At 36.4% G+C, this 15,363-nt stretch overlaps 1 protein-coding gene across 2 annotated transcripts in view; it reads left to right on the top strand.

Moving 5' to 3' along the window:
* The window catches only part of ENPP1 (ectonucleotide pyrophosphatase/phosphodiesterase 1), a 54,454-nt gene that overhangs the window by 31,615 nt on the left and 7,476 nt on the right, over window positions 1-15,363 (top strand). For both annotated transcript variants that reach the window (XM_030945568.1, XM_030945567.1), the window contains exons 9-19: window positions 1,068-1,177; window positions 2,350-2,415; window positions 2,723-2,795; window positions 4,466-4,574; window positions 5,725-5,856; window positions 7,476-7,507; window positions 8,752-8,879; window positions 9,916-9,985; window positions 11,942-12,029; window positions 12,859-13,034; window positions 13,532-13,583. In XM_030945568.1, coding sequence (XP_030801428.1) covers window positions 1,068-1,177; window positions 2,350-2,415; window positions 2,723-2,795; window positions 4,466-4,574; window positions 5,725-5,856; window positions 7,476-7,507; window positions 8,752-8,879; window positions 9,916-9,985; window positions 11,942-12,029; window positions 12,859-13,034; window positions 13,532-13,583 — 1,036 coding nt within the window. The remainder of the gene's footprint in view (window positions 1-1,067; window positions 1,178-2,349; window positions 2,416-2,722; window positions 2,796-4,465; window positions 4,575-5,724; window positions 5,857-7,475; window positions 7,508-8,751; window positions 8,880-9,915; window positions 9,986-11,941; window positions 12,030-12,858; window positions 13,035-13,531; window positions 13,584-15,363) is intronic.

The raw sequence follows: 15,363 nt of genomic DNA, 5'->3' as shown, positions 1-15,363 counted from the left end.
TGAAAGAGGACAGAGGGTAATTATAAGTCAGCCAAGAAGCATTACTCAGCATCACTAGGAATTGCCGTACTAGAGCCAAAAAATAACAAATGAAACAAAATGTAACAGCTTTTTTTGAACTTAAACGGAATTTTCCCTAAGGAGAATTCTGACTTAAAATAGCTAATATAGCTACCAGATTTTCATCTGTTTTTATGTGTGGGCTTGCAGTTAACTTCTGTGAGGACATCAACAGACCAATAAGATTGAGTAATAAGAAGCACTAATAAAGGTTTATGCTCTGCTTAAATTTCTTCTAAGTCCAAAGATGTGGTTTTAAAAGAAATTGTCTCAGCTCAATCATATACCTATGGCAAAACTGATGAGATCACCATGAAAATGAAGTGGCATGGAAGTTTGAGTGAGCGTTAGCCTGAAGAATAGCAAGGGACGAGATGTAAATATTTAGTGTGTGGGGAAGACTGGGGGTTTTTTGGTTGTTGTTTGTTTTTTTGTTGTTGTGGCTTGTTTTGTTTTGTTTGTTTTGTTTTATTTGGTTTTTCTTTTTTCCTTGAGGAAAGAACATACAGGTGTAGAACTTGCAGGCCACTGAGAATAGGGTGAGTTAGGCAGGAAAGATGCAGAAGGCATAGATCTGTAAACCATGAGAGCAACAGTAAAATCAAAAGAACTGACCAAAATGCTGTTTCTGTATGTCAAGAGTCTGTGTGACATAGGTCGTTAGAATATTCACACCCGTTCTTTTGTCACTGTTTTCTGAGACATTTCCCCTTCCTGGTTTTCAGCCATGGTTCTACCATTGCGTTTCTGCTAATGGTTCCTACCTCTGTCCTGGCTCTCTGTGGCATTGCAGCAGCAGGGATGCGAGTGTTTGCCACAAGGAATCAGTCTACAGGGTGTAGCTGGGCTGCAGATAGCGATGACAGGCAGGATGGACTGGAGTGCGCTGTGAGGGGATTGGTTTCTGATCTTGCTGAAGGGTGTGGAGATGGTGAGGGGCCGAGGGCCTGGCAGGCTCTCAGCTGGTTCGGTGATGGGCGCTAACCATGGGGAATGTTCTCTGGCAGATTTGGCTCACAGCCATGTACCAAGGGCTGAAAGCAGGGACCTTCTTCTGGCCTGGGTCTGATGTAGCAGTGAATGGAACCTTTCCAAACCTGTATGAAATATACAATGGGTATGTAAATGCCTTTCTCTTGGAGGAATATTTGACTTTAACGATTGCCGTGGGACAGATTCCAGAGAAAGCATACTTTTCCCCTACTTTTCTAAATAATTTTGTACAATGGAGAAAAAAGGCTAGGATCCAATTAACTTTGTTTCAGTATAATGTAGAACCTTTGTTTAATTATCTTTTCATTCCTCAAGAAATGTTTTAATGGTAAGATGTGTAAAAATCAGCTTTAAGCATAACCAGCTTTGAAGCTCTAGTGCTTTACTCTTTCTGTTTATACAAACCTTTTGTGGCTGGCGTAGAATATTTCAATCCAAACTTCTCATGAGTGAATGGATGAGGTTTTGATGTGATATTGTCTATGGAAACTAAAGTTTTACTGCTGACTGTGGTTAGCTGTTCCAATTTAAAATTATTTTCATTGCAGATTCTGAAAATATTAAGGCACTCATATTTTAGTCAGTGATTGCTCTTCACTGCAATTAAACATTTTCTGCTTAATGAAAATGTTTATCACCATTTATTTAATAATCTCAAATCTTGCCCAAGAAATCAGCCTTCTCATTTCTATCTTGGGATCATTTTCTCTTCTTACACTCATCCTACAGGATGGAATTTTTGTGTCTTGATTTGCTGTCTATATTTTCTTCCCTAGGAACTGATGATGCACTGTTACTTGAACTTGTGTTAAACACTGAATACTTACTTTGTGGTTGCCTCGTGTTGTTAAAAGTCAACGTGCTTATTGTTGGTCTACTTCAGTAATTGATGCAGAGATCAACTTTGTAACATAGTATGAAAAACTTTTATTCAACCTATTTAAATTTAAAATACCCAACCCTACTCCTAAACTAGGAATTTTTCAAAACATAATGTAGGAATAAAAGCCTGCATGTGACTTTGCACCTTGAGGCCAATTATTTGCTTTGTAAAATAAGCATAAGCATTACTGGGAGCATTATTCTAATGATATTGGGAACAATATTCAAGGAAGATTCAGATCAGGCCATAAACTCCTGTAGTCAGGCAATTAGGACAGACAAATTTCTATCCCTCTAAAAAGCCTGTAATGATTTTTTTTTCTGCTAAAGTACAGTTAATTTTGGTAATGTATGGCTAAAAGATTTAGCTCTTGGAAACACATGGTTGGTTGATATTGTATTATTTTGATGCAGCTCAATCCCCTTTGAAGAAAGAGTGGTGACTGTCCTTCGCTGGCTGCAGCTACCTGAAGATGAAAGGTAGGTATAGATTTGTGAGTGTGAGTTCCTGTTCGAGTGGTACTGCAATGAATTACTTTGTAAACAGAATTTCTGTTTTAAACAATATCTTTTGCTTTATTCTAACAATGTTAAAATATTATTTAGTGCAAACCTGTTTCTATGACTGAGGACTTTTTGAGTTAAGTTGCATCTCTCAGTTTAATGTATTTTTCCTCTGAATGACAGCATGATTTCCAATATGTGATCTCCATTGTTGAAATATAATCTCTTCAAACTGTCTCAACATGTATGTAAAATATTACATTTTTGGTACTGTTTGATATAGACCACACTTTTACACTCTGTATTTAGAAGAACCAGATTCCTCGGGCCATAAGTTTGGACCAGTAAGCAGTGGAGTAAGTAGTTTTGTAGTTTCTTAATTTTTTTTTTTTTTAAAGCTTGACACTTTGCTCTGACTCTATAAGTTCCATAATTCATGTTAGGTTAACTGAGATCATGTGAAGTATGCTTTTTAGGAAAAAAAATTGTGAATAGACAGTCCATCCATGATTAACATTGACATAAAACATATAATAGCCTATTTAGTAAGTCTAATTTTAATTTTCTTTATTTCAATAACTTTTAAATTATCAATGTATGTTTGGGTATGTCTTGTATCTTCTTTTATCTGCTCCTACTTACTAATGGTTCATGTTGATTTTTGGCAGGGAAGGGGAATGGGAACAGAAAATTTGTGTAATTTCAATTTAGCAAGAACAGAGGTTTGCATAACAATGTCCAAGTTGTGGTGGTTAAGTATTCATGTTACACTTGTCATTCATTTCCCCCCAGTCTCTGTACTAAGGTTAGGTGGATTTTGGCTTTATTTCCCTGCAGTTATAATTTATGCCTTCTCAGAAAGAGATAGGTAAAAGGAACATTGGCCTCATCACAATCTGTGATTTATTATACAAATAAGAAGTCTTTGGGACTGCTACTGTCTTAAAAAGTACTGAATAACTTTACATTTTAAAATACCAAAGTGAAAAATTCAAAGGAAAAAGTTCTTGGAAATTCAGGACCTTTGTAAAATTCTCCCATCTTGAATAGTCAGGGAGTTTAGGCATCATAAGTATTTAGCTTCAGTGGTGACAAGAATAAAAAAGCTCTTGCCAATTCCTCTTGAGCTGTGAGTAGTTGCTATTGGTGTAAGGAAGTAGCAGACGTAATTGGAACTGCAGTATAGGGAACATGATTAGATTGGTTATCTTTTTCTTTGCTTAATAAGTGGATCTAAAGTTCTATATGTCAGGAATGCTCTGGAGAGAAGTAGCCTGAGGATTTGCATATAGTCTCTGCAGGAGCATCTCTTCTTTGTTGATACAAAGCAAGGCAGCTTGTACTGGTAGTTCAGTGAGGTGACAGAATTACTTCATTGGAAACCACTTTTTTTTTTAACCTCGCAAGTATTCAGAAGTAGCTCCAGTGCTGTACCTCTGTAAGTGAGCTAGGGCCCCAGACCCCTGATCACAAGAAGTGCTAGACTGGTAGTTCATTGTTTGACTTTTTCAGTTTCCTTAAATTAGTTTGACTTGTTATTAGTCTCAGAGCACAATTTCAAGGACAGTTTGCACCAATTCCCAACAGGCATTTTGAGGAAGGGTATTGCAGGCTTGGTTTCCTCTGTTCTATCCAGCGCATCAGTATCTGCATCCTTTGTCATTCCCTGCTGTCCTTGGTTGTGCCCAAGCACAATGCAACAAGCATCCTCAATTTCATACTTTAAAACCACCCTCACTGGTTATAATCTGTGAGGTGTTTTTTGTTTGATGCTTTTGTTTGGGGTTTTGTTCCTTTTTTTTTTAAGCATCTGCAATTGAAACAGCACATGAAAATGTGTAGCTGTGCAGTATGCAGAAAAAAAATTGGGCTAAGTGCTGTATAGTGTAGATATAGCCAATCTTCTGTAGGTGGAGGTAACTCTGAACAGTGCAGGTGATATGCAGTCTGCAGGCTCTCATTTTTATTTAGACATATTTAACAGTATTTTTAACACTTACTTTACATTCCTGTTTTTGTCCTGCAGGTCATTATGGCGTTACAGAGAGTGGACAAAATAGTAGGAATGCTGATGGATGGTCTAAAGCAAATGAACTTGCATAAATGCCTGAACATTATTTTTATATCAGATCATGGTAAATTTGATTTTATAAAATATATCAGAACTTTGAACAACTGTCTTTATAGAGTGATATTCTGAATTTATACTTATATGCTTCTGGCAAGGTTAACAAAGCAAGTAATACATATAAAATATGTTTTATATTATCAAGATGATATGACAGATAATCAGTGTGAGAGAGAGTCAAACTATTTTATGAAGGGGTAAAGAAGTGGAGAACACAGGGAGGAATTAAGTAACTTTCATATTTTATTTCTAATTCCTTTAGTGACTATCACCAGATGATAAAAGAAATAGAATAAAAATGTGAACTGTAAAACAATAGACTTAATTTTCTTCTGTCTTTTAACTACACTGCACAGCAACAGTTTACAAACTGCTGAGGAACTGAAAAGACAAGCCATATCTTCCTTTTTATTATCAGTTCCTTTATATGTTATTAGAACACTGTGAATATGAAACTTTGATTTATTTGTCTAGCTTTTGTGTATATCTGGAATTATTTCTATAAGTTATGTATTTAAGCATTTTTTCTACTTCTTTTCTTGACAAATGAAATATAAGCACTCTTTCATGCAGCACAAAATTGACTTGCAAAGCTCTTTGCCACAGGGAATGAGGCAAGGCAAGTATCTGTATAGGCTTATAAAAATTATGATATTAATGGAGCATAAACCTGCCAGGAATTATTTAAAGTAGGAGTTTAAATGCAATAAGCAGCTCAAAGCCCCTTTCCAAAAGTCGATAAAGAGCACAGGGAGAAAGACCAGTCAATAATTCTGTGCTTATTGGTTATTCCTTTAGATATATACTGAACATTATTAGGTAGGATACTGGGCTAAATTACTATTTGGTCTGACCATTATTACTGTTCTTAGGCTAATAAGAGTTCTTTTCCCTTTAGAGAAGAAAGTTTGTCTATTTGTTAAATTGGAGAGTCTTTCTCAGCTGAGGAATTGGCTGATAGTGTTTATCTGTGCTTGGTTTTTTATCTTCTATACATGAATATTATGGTCTTCTTGGGTCACATGCTTTGGGATTGCTGATAAAAACACCAGAGAAATTACATTTGTGACTTCTACAACTAAAGTTACATGTCTCGTTAGCGAGGTGACTCTACACTGATATTCCCATTTTCAAAGAAAATGTATTTCTTTTTACAGGAATGGAAGTAGGGAGCTGCAGAAAAACAGCATATCTGAACAGCTATCTGGACAATGTCCAAGATTTCATAGTTGTACCCGGTCCTGCAGCTCGCCTAAGACCTAATAATGTTCCAGATGAGTATTTCTCTTGTATGTAGTTGCTAAACTAACTTTTGTTATTGGGTTATATGTTTTTGTACTTTTCAAATACAAACTTAGGATCTATGTATTCCATTTGTAAACTTATGTGAATGCCACTTAGCTACTATCTGGGCAATGATGAGGAAATGCTGACTAGTGTGTTCACTTGTGTTTTTGAAGACCATTTGACTTTCCAAGTCTGAAAGTATATTTGAATCCCACATTCAAATACATGAAAATATTTTATGGGCTGCCTCAGAGTTACCAACTGCAAATGCTTCCTGCCTTGTGAATGGCATTCCTTTGAATGAGATCACCCGTGCACAAGACAGTCCAAAATCCTTCCTTCACATCTCACCTAATTTCCTAATTTATTAAGTTTTGCATAAATTTGCAATATTTCTGTCATAGAGAAATGTTAAATTGTTACTATCATTTATATATTATTTTGAGTATTATGTGTCCTAGTTATAAAAAATTGGCCTAATGGCCTGACTCAGTAATTGGGTAAACTGCAAGTAAACATAATTAATAAAATGGAGTAAAAAATTCAATGAATACTTATAGATTTTAAACTCTGATTTGTTAAGCAGTCTTATTTTAGGCAAACATTTAATCCCTGCAATTTTTAGTGCTTTTCAATGTTGAGTGCAGGAGCTTTCTTCATGTTTCATAGCATTTTTCTGGGGGTGGGTTGGGTTTTTTTCTGTTGAGATTATTGTTCTCTGTGCCTTTTAAGACTTGTAGACCTCAACCCCAGTGACTTTGTCCTGTTTACTTCACTGCTTGATGCTATTCTAAACTGTTTCAAATGTTTGCTTGGAGAACATGGGAGTCAAATGCAGTGTCAGGTTCTCCCTGGAGAAGTTCAAGAAGAGAAGTGGCACATCTCCTCCTTTGGACATGTGCTCTGTTACAATGAAGGAGCATAGCTGTCTTTGTAGCACAGTGTATCTGTGCAGGAATTATGAATGGTTCTACTGCCCGGGTAATCCTTTAGGTGCTTGAGTCAGGTGTTGGATATCAGAGTCAGGACAGAGTAACTGTGAAATGTAGTTGGGCCTGTGTTACGCAAAATGTCAAACTACATGATGTAATGGTCCCTTTTGGCTTGAGCCTAAGCATCTGAAACTTAGCCAGCTGGTGCTTGGCTTTCTTTCCAAGGATATCTGCTAGACAAAACTGCTGTCCTGGTAGTTGCACTTGTGTCTTTTTCTTTGAAGGCTTATTAGCAAAGAAAAATTCACTTTGATTAACACAGCCTTTAGTTGTTTTTTTTTCTGAAAACTTGCTTCTTGGATTATTTTTCTAACTGTGACTAATATAGTTTAAATGTAAGTATTGTTAACTTTTAACTAATAAATTTAACTAAAGTTTAATATTGTTTCAACTTAAAACTGTAAATAAGTAATCAAGGGGAAGAGAGGGTGAACTGAAATTTCATAAAAGCAATAGCTTGACAGTTTAGGAATTATCTTGCTCTGTATGGTTTTCACTCTGGAAAAATAATTTCTTACGCCCAGAAATTTATTGAAACTTATCATTTGTATTACGTGATGGGAATGTTTTCGTTTTACATCTGATCTTTTTAAACTTAGGTGACTAATAGTTACATATGATTCTTCCAGTTAATTATGAAGGCATTGTCAGAAACCTCACGGTAAGTGTTGTTTTATCTGTTGCTCTATCTTAATTTCTGCTGACATTTACCGGTATTTTATAGCATTATCTGTTTGCTGGGCAATTTACATACTATGTGTACTTTGATTCGGTGACAGGATGAGGGGACATAATCTTATACTGCACCAGGGAGGTTTAGATTGGACATCTGGAAGAATTTTTTCTAGTTGACAGGGTGATGTTTAGTCATAGTTGTACTTGATGATCTCAGAGGTCTTTCTCAACCTAACTGATTTTGTGTGTGACCTTTGGTAAACAGCAAAAATAACAAAAGTAGTTCCACACAGGGGAAGGTGAAATTTGAATAAGGTGACATACAGCTATTGGGTTGTGCATTAACTAAAGCTTTGTGTTCATTTCCCTGTATTGTATTACGTGTATTGTGTTTTTCTTCCAACTGAAGAACTTGTGTATTTGGAACATACTAGCTGAGGGCCACATCAGTGTAAAGCTCAGCACTATTGCCAGGACACATGCAGGATTTTCTTGCTCACACCTTTTTGATAAACAGCTTTGAGACAGGATATTGAATTTTATTTTTGGGGGGGAATATCAGTTGCAGTGTAATGAATTTGCTTTTTTGCTATGTCCCTGGCTTCTGTTCTCATCCCTGCACTGTAATCTGTTTGCCTCTCATTTGTGCAAACACTGCTGTTGGTGAGAACAATGCTGTTTGTATAGAGGACTTCAGTATTCAAACTTTCCAATATTACAGTAGAGATGTTGGGGTTTTTTCCTTTTTAAAATTATTAATGGATCTTGGTTCATAAAAAAGTTTATGTGTCCCTGTGTGATCAGTCTAAAAATCCTAAATATCTGTTACCTTCTCTATTACAGAGCTGTAGACTTTTTGCATTGGACAATCTCTTATCACTTGTGAAAGTATTGTGATGTTCATGTCTTAGTGTAATTCTTTATTAATTCTATGCACTACAGTTTGGTTCTATACAACTGTAGGCTGTAAGAAAAAAAAAGCAAGTTTTGTCCATAATGCAATATTAAACATCTTTTAATAACTATTGAATCCAAATCCAGTCAGTATTTGTGATTTAAGTATTCATTCATATGTCTCAGATCTTGTGACTCCAAACCTGGTGGAGTTACATTAGTGTTAGTGGAAGTTATTGCAGATCATTTTCAATTGATGTGCTTTGTAAGAACTCTGCATGACATAAAATATGCATTTCACCAAAATTTCCTTATGTTTTAATTTAAATATTGCAGTGCATAAAACCAAACCAGCCTTTCAAAGCTTATATGAAGCAACTACTGCCCAAGCGTTTCCATTATTCCTATAATGACCGGATTGAACCGCTGCACTTTTACTTAGACTCCCAGTGGCAGCTTGCTCGGTAAGTTTCAGTTCTCAGTACCGGACCGGACAAAAAATAATTTATTGTTTTCTCTTCCAAGTGCTTAGAGTTCAGTGATAGCTGTTAGAGTGTGATATTCTTGTTTATTGTAGCAAAGGGACATTGCAAAGGAACAATGCATGCTTTTTTCTGCAGGTTTTGCTGGCCTGGAGAGGCTAAATTCTAAACTGGCCGCTATTCATATTCTGCCTGCTGGGTATGGAGGTAGTGGCAGGTTAGAAACTAAGGTCCTCACTCTCAGATGCTTGAGCACATCTTGACATGCTGTTGGAATTTCCAAAGTGAGTCCATGAAAGCTGAGCATGTAAATAATTTCTAGGTTAAATCAGTCTTGTCAGTCATTGAACTTACTGAGTCCATGGTAGTTCATTACTTTATGTGTTTTGATTAAAGAATTTACAAGTCCCAGAACAGTGGTATCTGTTGTAATGCTATTAATTTTGAGCACCACTGTTATACTTCAGGGCTTTCATCATGGAAGCATTTTTCAGTGCACCTCTTCAATAAATCCTATTGTGTAACACTATAGATATGTGCAAGTTGTGCAAATCAGGTTTGGGTTGATAGAACGGTGTGTTTACATAGTGTGAATGGACCTAGCACAGGTTGGATGTTTGTTTTTATTAGACTGTAAGATTCCCATCTGAATGGTCTAAATTAGATTACTGTTTTTATTATAAAAATATTGAGAATATACTTAAAGTACTGTAAAGTTGTTACTCAAGTGACAGTGAAATGAAAATCTGTTAGCCTGAAATGAAATTTTTTTTTCATATGTCTTGTGCTTTGACTTTAAATGACTCTGATAGACATATGAAAATTCCAAAGGGATAACATTTGCAGAGAAAATTACTATTCTGATTTTAAAGCCATTCTCTTCCCAAGCACTAAAGACTTCTCATTCTCTATGGGTAATCCTCTAAGTATCTTTTAACAGAGAAGTAAATACGTCATCACTGAATGTACTTTATGCCAATGTGATTTGTGAGTTATATAAACTGTGTATTTTTAATAGGAAACCACTTGAGATTAAAAGCTGCAAAGGTGGATTCCATGGCTCAGACAATCGCTTCCCCAATATGCAGGTAAGGTTTAAACTTATGTTAGCTCTTATTTTTAGTTCCCTCTGTTTCCAAATGCTGTGTTTGCTGGGTGTTGAGGTTTGTTTGTTGGTTTGATTGATTGAAGATCCGTGATATTATTCCATCTGCAGTTCAAGAAATAAAACATTTATAGGACTGATATTGTCATGTGCTGGATAACCCATAAAAATAAGGAGAGTCTTGAACTTCTCTTTAATGAGAAATGGGAAGAGATCATAGGGAAACATGGAATCTGATCCTCAGTTTCATCTAATTTGGGAAAGTCACTTAACCTATCCTCTGCCTTAGTTTCTGCTATCAATAAAACAAAAGCCAATATTCTTGATTTCAAAAAGCTGTTTTCAGGATTAAAATCTACAAACCATTGTGAGGTATTTGGAACTATTACAGTGAATATGTGTAAACACTTTTAAAAGAGAAATCCATGTATTACATGGACTTTGTAGGTCTTCTCATGAAACTTGTTTTCAATAGCTTTCTTTCTTAAAAGCCTTTTTTTTTTCATGTGTTGTAGAGTTATATAATGTTGGCACCAAACTGTTTTTAAAAAGGTCTTAATCTTGTATCAATTTACCCTTCCTACCCATCAATTTACCCTTTATATTTCTTCCCTGATTTGACAATGGAAAACTTTGCTGATAGTGTTTCTAGTAATGGGTTGCAATCAGCAAGCCACGTGATGCCATATGTACTCCATCTCTCTCTGCTGTAGTTTGACTGTGTAAATTTTTTTCAGTAGACTGACTCTATTCAAACTTTTTTGCCGCACTTGGGGTTGTCAGTTCATAGCACCCCTAACAAGTCCTAAACCAGATATAATTTGTCCTTTTTGTGGCTCCCATTATAGCAGCATAACAGTATACTCTGTAACCAAAATCAACAGAAAGGAAGTAGCGTGTCCCTGCCTCATCTGGTTCAAATTAGGCTGGTTGAGTACATTAATAGCATGCAGATTCTAGTATCAACAGTGGCAAAATAATGCCCTGTGTTATGCTTTGATCTCAAAGAAAGGACTTAAGAGTTGAGTTTTAGCCTCTGTTTTTGCCACACAGCTATGAAATCTGAGGCAATTGCATCGTTCGCAAAGAGTTTGTAGATCTTATCCAAGGACGTGCTATACAGTGTAAAACATCCATCACTCATTCAGTATCTTGATACCACAGATGTGTGCAATCTGTTTATCTTCATTAAAAATAAGCTGAATAACTGAGGACAAGTTTTAAAACAATGTTTTTGGCAGCAGTTGAGCTTAAGCATTTGTTGCCCTTGCCTCTTTGTTCATGCTGCAAACCCTGCAGTATGCTGGTGTTACATTTGTGTGGCTGCAGTGTCAAGTAGGTTGGGGAATTGAGCCAGAAGGAAAAGCACAAGCAGGAAAAAAAAAGGAAAGATTTTTGAGCTGGCAGCATTCCTGGATCAGGTCCAGTACAGCTCGGGAAGTGGTGCAAGAAGGAACAGCTGCAAACCAGGCATGGAAGCCTACGATCCTACCATTGCTTAAACCACTTAAAGCATTGCTACTAACAGATGTTTTCAGAGCCCCAAGTTAAAAGCTTCCAAATTGTTTACAGGATGTGATATGTGATGGTTACTTTGGATCAACATTTCCATTAACTCTTTTAAAGCATTTAAGAAAATACCTTTTAATTTCTTCAAAAGCAGAGAAGAGCAAGGGACATCATAAATGGCTAAAGGCAACAATGAGGCAGAATTGGGTTTCCTAGTACTCTTCTACTATTTTTAAAAACTATTCTTGTACATCTACTTTTTTCAAAAAAGAAAAACACATGCTTTTGACTTGATACATACTGTGTTGGTAAAAAGATTAGGATTCCAAGATTAAGTTCTTGGAAGAAAATGCCCTCTGAGTATAAAGATAATTTTCATTTCAATTTGTCTTAAACAGAATTCCACTATACTTTTCTCTGTAAATCCTAGGCTATCTTTATTGGTTTTGGACCAGGATTCAAGTTTGGTACTCAAGTTGATCCATTTGAAAACATTGAAGTATATAATTTAATGTGTGGTAAGTACAATGGATGGGCGTCAGTTTTGTTCAGTAAAGTATAATATCTTTTGGGCATTGTAAATCTTCTAATAACAGATTGCTGTGTCCTCAGAAACTCATCCTTAAGAGTTGCTGCTGTTTTCACAAATCAGCTGTTTGTTTTTCTGAGAAAGGGCCATGTCTAAATGACTAACAGCAGTTTAGGATCTACTGGTCTGGCTGCCTTGTCTATCTCTTTTTCACTGGTCACACTGTGTATTCCTCTGGCTTTTCCAGAACTGGTGCTTTGACTCACCACTACTAAAAATGGCTACTTCAGAATGTCTCTACCATCATGAAGGGAAACCTCCTTTCCTTCCTCTTTCAAACACAATGTTACTGTGACTCCTTATTCCTGTCTCTGTTCTTCATTCTGTATTTCATGGTTTCTCCAAAAGTCTGTCACTAGATCTACCACTTTCTGTTCATTTATTCCCCTTGAGGTCCTCGCCTGTTTTCCATTATTTCCTGCCTACTTCCCTGTCTGGTTTGAAACTATACTGCTTCTGGGAGAAGAAAAGTATACCAAAGAGTTTGATCCAGAAAATACTTGAGAGTACTGCAGATGCTTGAGATTGGTGGCTGTATTCAAGTGACTTGCTCAACCTGACAAGAAGACTAGTACCATACTGAACACCGGCTAAGAATGTGTGTGGCCCCTTTTAAAGAGGTTACATTGCTTTTCTTCTTGGGTGTTATGAGCAGTAAGCAGTGAAGCTTTGACTCATCCATACTTGTAAGGACAATATAATCAGCTGTGTATTACAATCTTTCTCCTCCTGTTAATATCACTTGAATTCTTTCATAGATTTGCTTGGTGTGAAGCCAGCCCCAAACAATGGAACTCATGGACGCCTAAACCATCTATTAAAGCACCCTGTTTATACCCCCCACCATCCCAAAGAAACAAGTCATCCTTCTGAATGCTCTGTGGTGGGAGAAAGAGCCTTTTCAGTGAGCCTTGGCTGCTCCTGCAGGACAGGGGTAAGCACTAAAATGGTTAAAGTTGTGGAGGCAGAAGTCTGTGTTGTATTTAGAGTGAAACTTTGCATTCTCCAGATAGTTTTACAGTCCCTTACTATTGGTTTCAAAATCAACTCTTGCTTGGGGTTAATGAGTGCTATCCTGTATTTGTGTATTAACTTTTTGCAGATTGCTTGTGTTAAGTCACATAAATCTCTGAAGAACCTGGAAAAACCCCGCAGAGGCTTGATGGGGAAAGCATTCAGTTTTTGCTTGCCTCATTTAATTATGTTGAAATTTCTGTTCTGTGAATATTGTGATTGGGCTGTGATTTTCAAGCCTGTAGACTTGCTTATGGCAAAACCAATTTGTTACCAGAAATTCCCTGTAGTTCCTCTCTAGTACATGTCAGTGAGTTCTGTGTATGTGTAACTTGCAAGGCAGAAGTTACATTTAAGGGTGGTACCAATTCATAATGTGCTTTGTAGAATCTCACTGCTTTTCCTTTATAATTATAGGGCTTGCCAATAAGGGATTTTCATCAGCGTTTAAATCTTACTGAAACAGAAGGTAAGAATTTCAAATAATAATATAAAATTAAAAAGCTAACAGAACCAAAAACTTGTTAGTCATCAAACATTTTATGTTTTTAAACTTCTGAGCAACTCTCAAGTAAATGATGTGAAAATTCTTGGAAATACTTGCTGGAACTGAAGTCCTGCCTGCAGAATTTGTGGATGCCTCAGCCCTGGCAGTGTTCAAGGCCAGGCTGGATGGGGATTTGAGCAACCTGGTCTAGTAGAAAATGTCCCTGGTCTTGACACGGTGGTTGAAACTAGACGGTCTTTTTGGTCTCTTACAGCCCATACTATTCTATGATTCTCATGTTTTTGAATACAGTCCTCCTGAACCATTTGTTCTCAGGTAAATGTGTATCCTTAACCATTTGTTCTGAGGTAAATGTGTATCCTTACACGTGTGTCTTTATGGCATATGTGTTATCTGTTACATTTGACTTCTCTAGTACTGAAGTAATGAGCATTCCAGAATGGGAAGCAAGAGTGTTGTATGGGGAAGTACCTGATAGCAAATGAATGCAAATAATGATACCTGTAATAGCAGCATACTTTTAATGAGCATAAGGAGTATTTTACATATTTGTTATGTGGTCTTGAGTTGTTACTTCTTTTAATTATGCTTTATTTCCATTCATTGGACATACATGTGCCATATTTAAGCTGCAGTTTGCAAGGCTGTAGATGTACTCATGAGTCATAAAACAAAATAAACTATTTTGACTATTTTGAGCATGAAACAGGTAAAACAGCAAGTAAATAATGAAAAGTGTAAGTCAAAATGGAACCTAGTCCCAGGTGCCAATGCCTTAATAGATGATATCAACAAGATTAGGCTGCCAGAAATAGGCTGATAGAGACCTTGCCTTGTGTGTGTGTGTTCATGAAACCTTGGAGGTTTTATGCAAATAAGCTATATTTGGCAACACCACATTATAGCTCACTATTGTTAAGAACTGGACATAACTGCCAGTTACTGGCAGTATTTGCTGCTTATCCAGAGCTAATTCAAGGCTTCTGTTGATTTGTGTAGTTTATCCTGAAACAAAGAGTGGATAGAGCTTTCTTGAATCTTTTCCACTAATGACAGGTCATAATTTTAAAACATGTCCCAGAACCCTTTTAAAGTAAGTCTTTCAGTATTGTAACACTCATGAGAGCAGCAAAGTAAAATCCAGTTAGAATGGTACAATGTGTTTTCTCCAAAGTGTGCCAGGAGTTTTGCTGAAACAGACTCTGAGTATCTCTGAGGACTTTGTTTACATGGCTTTGAAGAAACTTGACGAGGCCAGACACAATAACATATTTCAGTTCTCTTTTGTAGAAATAGGAACTTAAGGCTCTAAACCTACATTTTTGAAGCAGTAGGATTTTGTCTTGAATTGTCAGTGAGACTCTGTTTTAACAGTAATAATTTCATTATTAATTGTATTGATTAAGAACTAAGCAGATATTAAAGCATTTCACAGATGAAAGGATTCTAGTAAACAGCTTAGAAGTGCCTTAAGACTGTATAGAGTTTATTAGTTACTTCAGTTTGCATGTTCTCTCATTGATTGTCGCAACTTGGCAGTCTGCAAGGACAAAAAATTATAACTGCATTTTTACTTTAATGAAAAAAATATGAATTGTTTTTCCCTCATGGGTGGAGAAGTAACTGTCATAATCTTCACATTTTTGGTACTGTGGAAACAACCCTGCACATTATTGCTCAATTTCTTTCCCCATGTAATACATTTGCCTTAAAACTGCATAATTATTTGTGGATGGTGAGG

Source organism: Camarhynchus parvulus, chromosome 3 (genome assembly GCF_901933205.1).
Source record: "Camarhynchus parvulus chromosome 3, STF_HiC, whole genome shotgun sequence".
Classification (NCBI taxonomy): Eukaryota; Metazoa; Chordata; class Aves; order Passeriformes; family Thraupidae; genus Camarhynchus; species Camarhynchus parvulus.
This window is presented reverse-complemented; position numbering and strand designations above follow the sequence as displayed.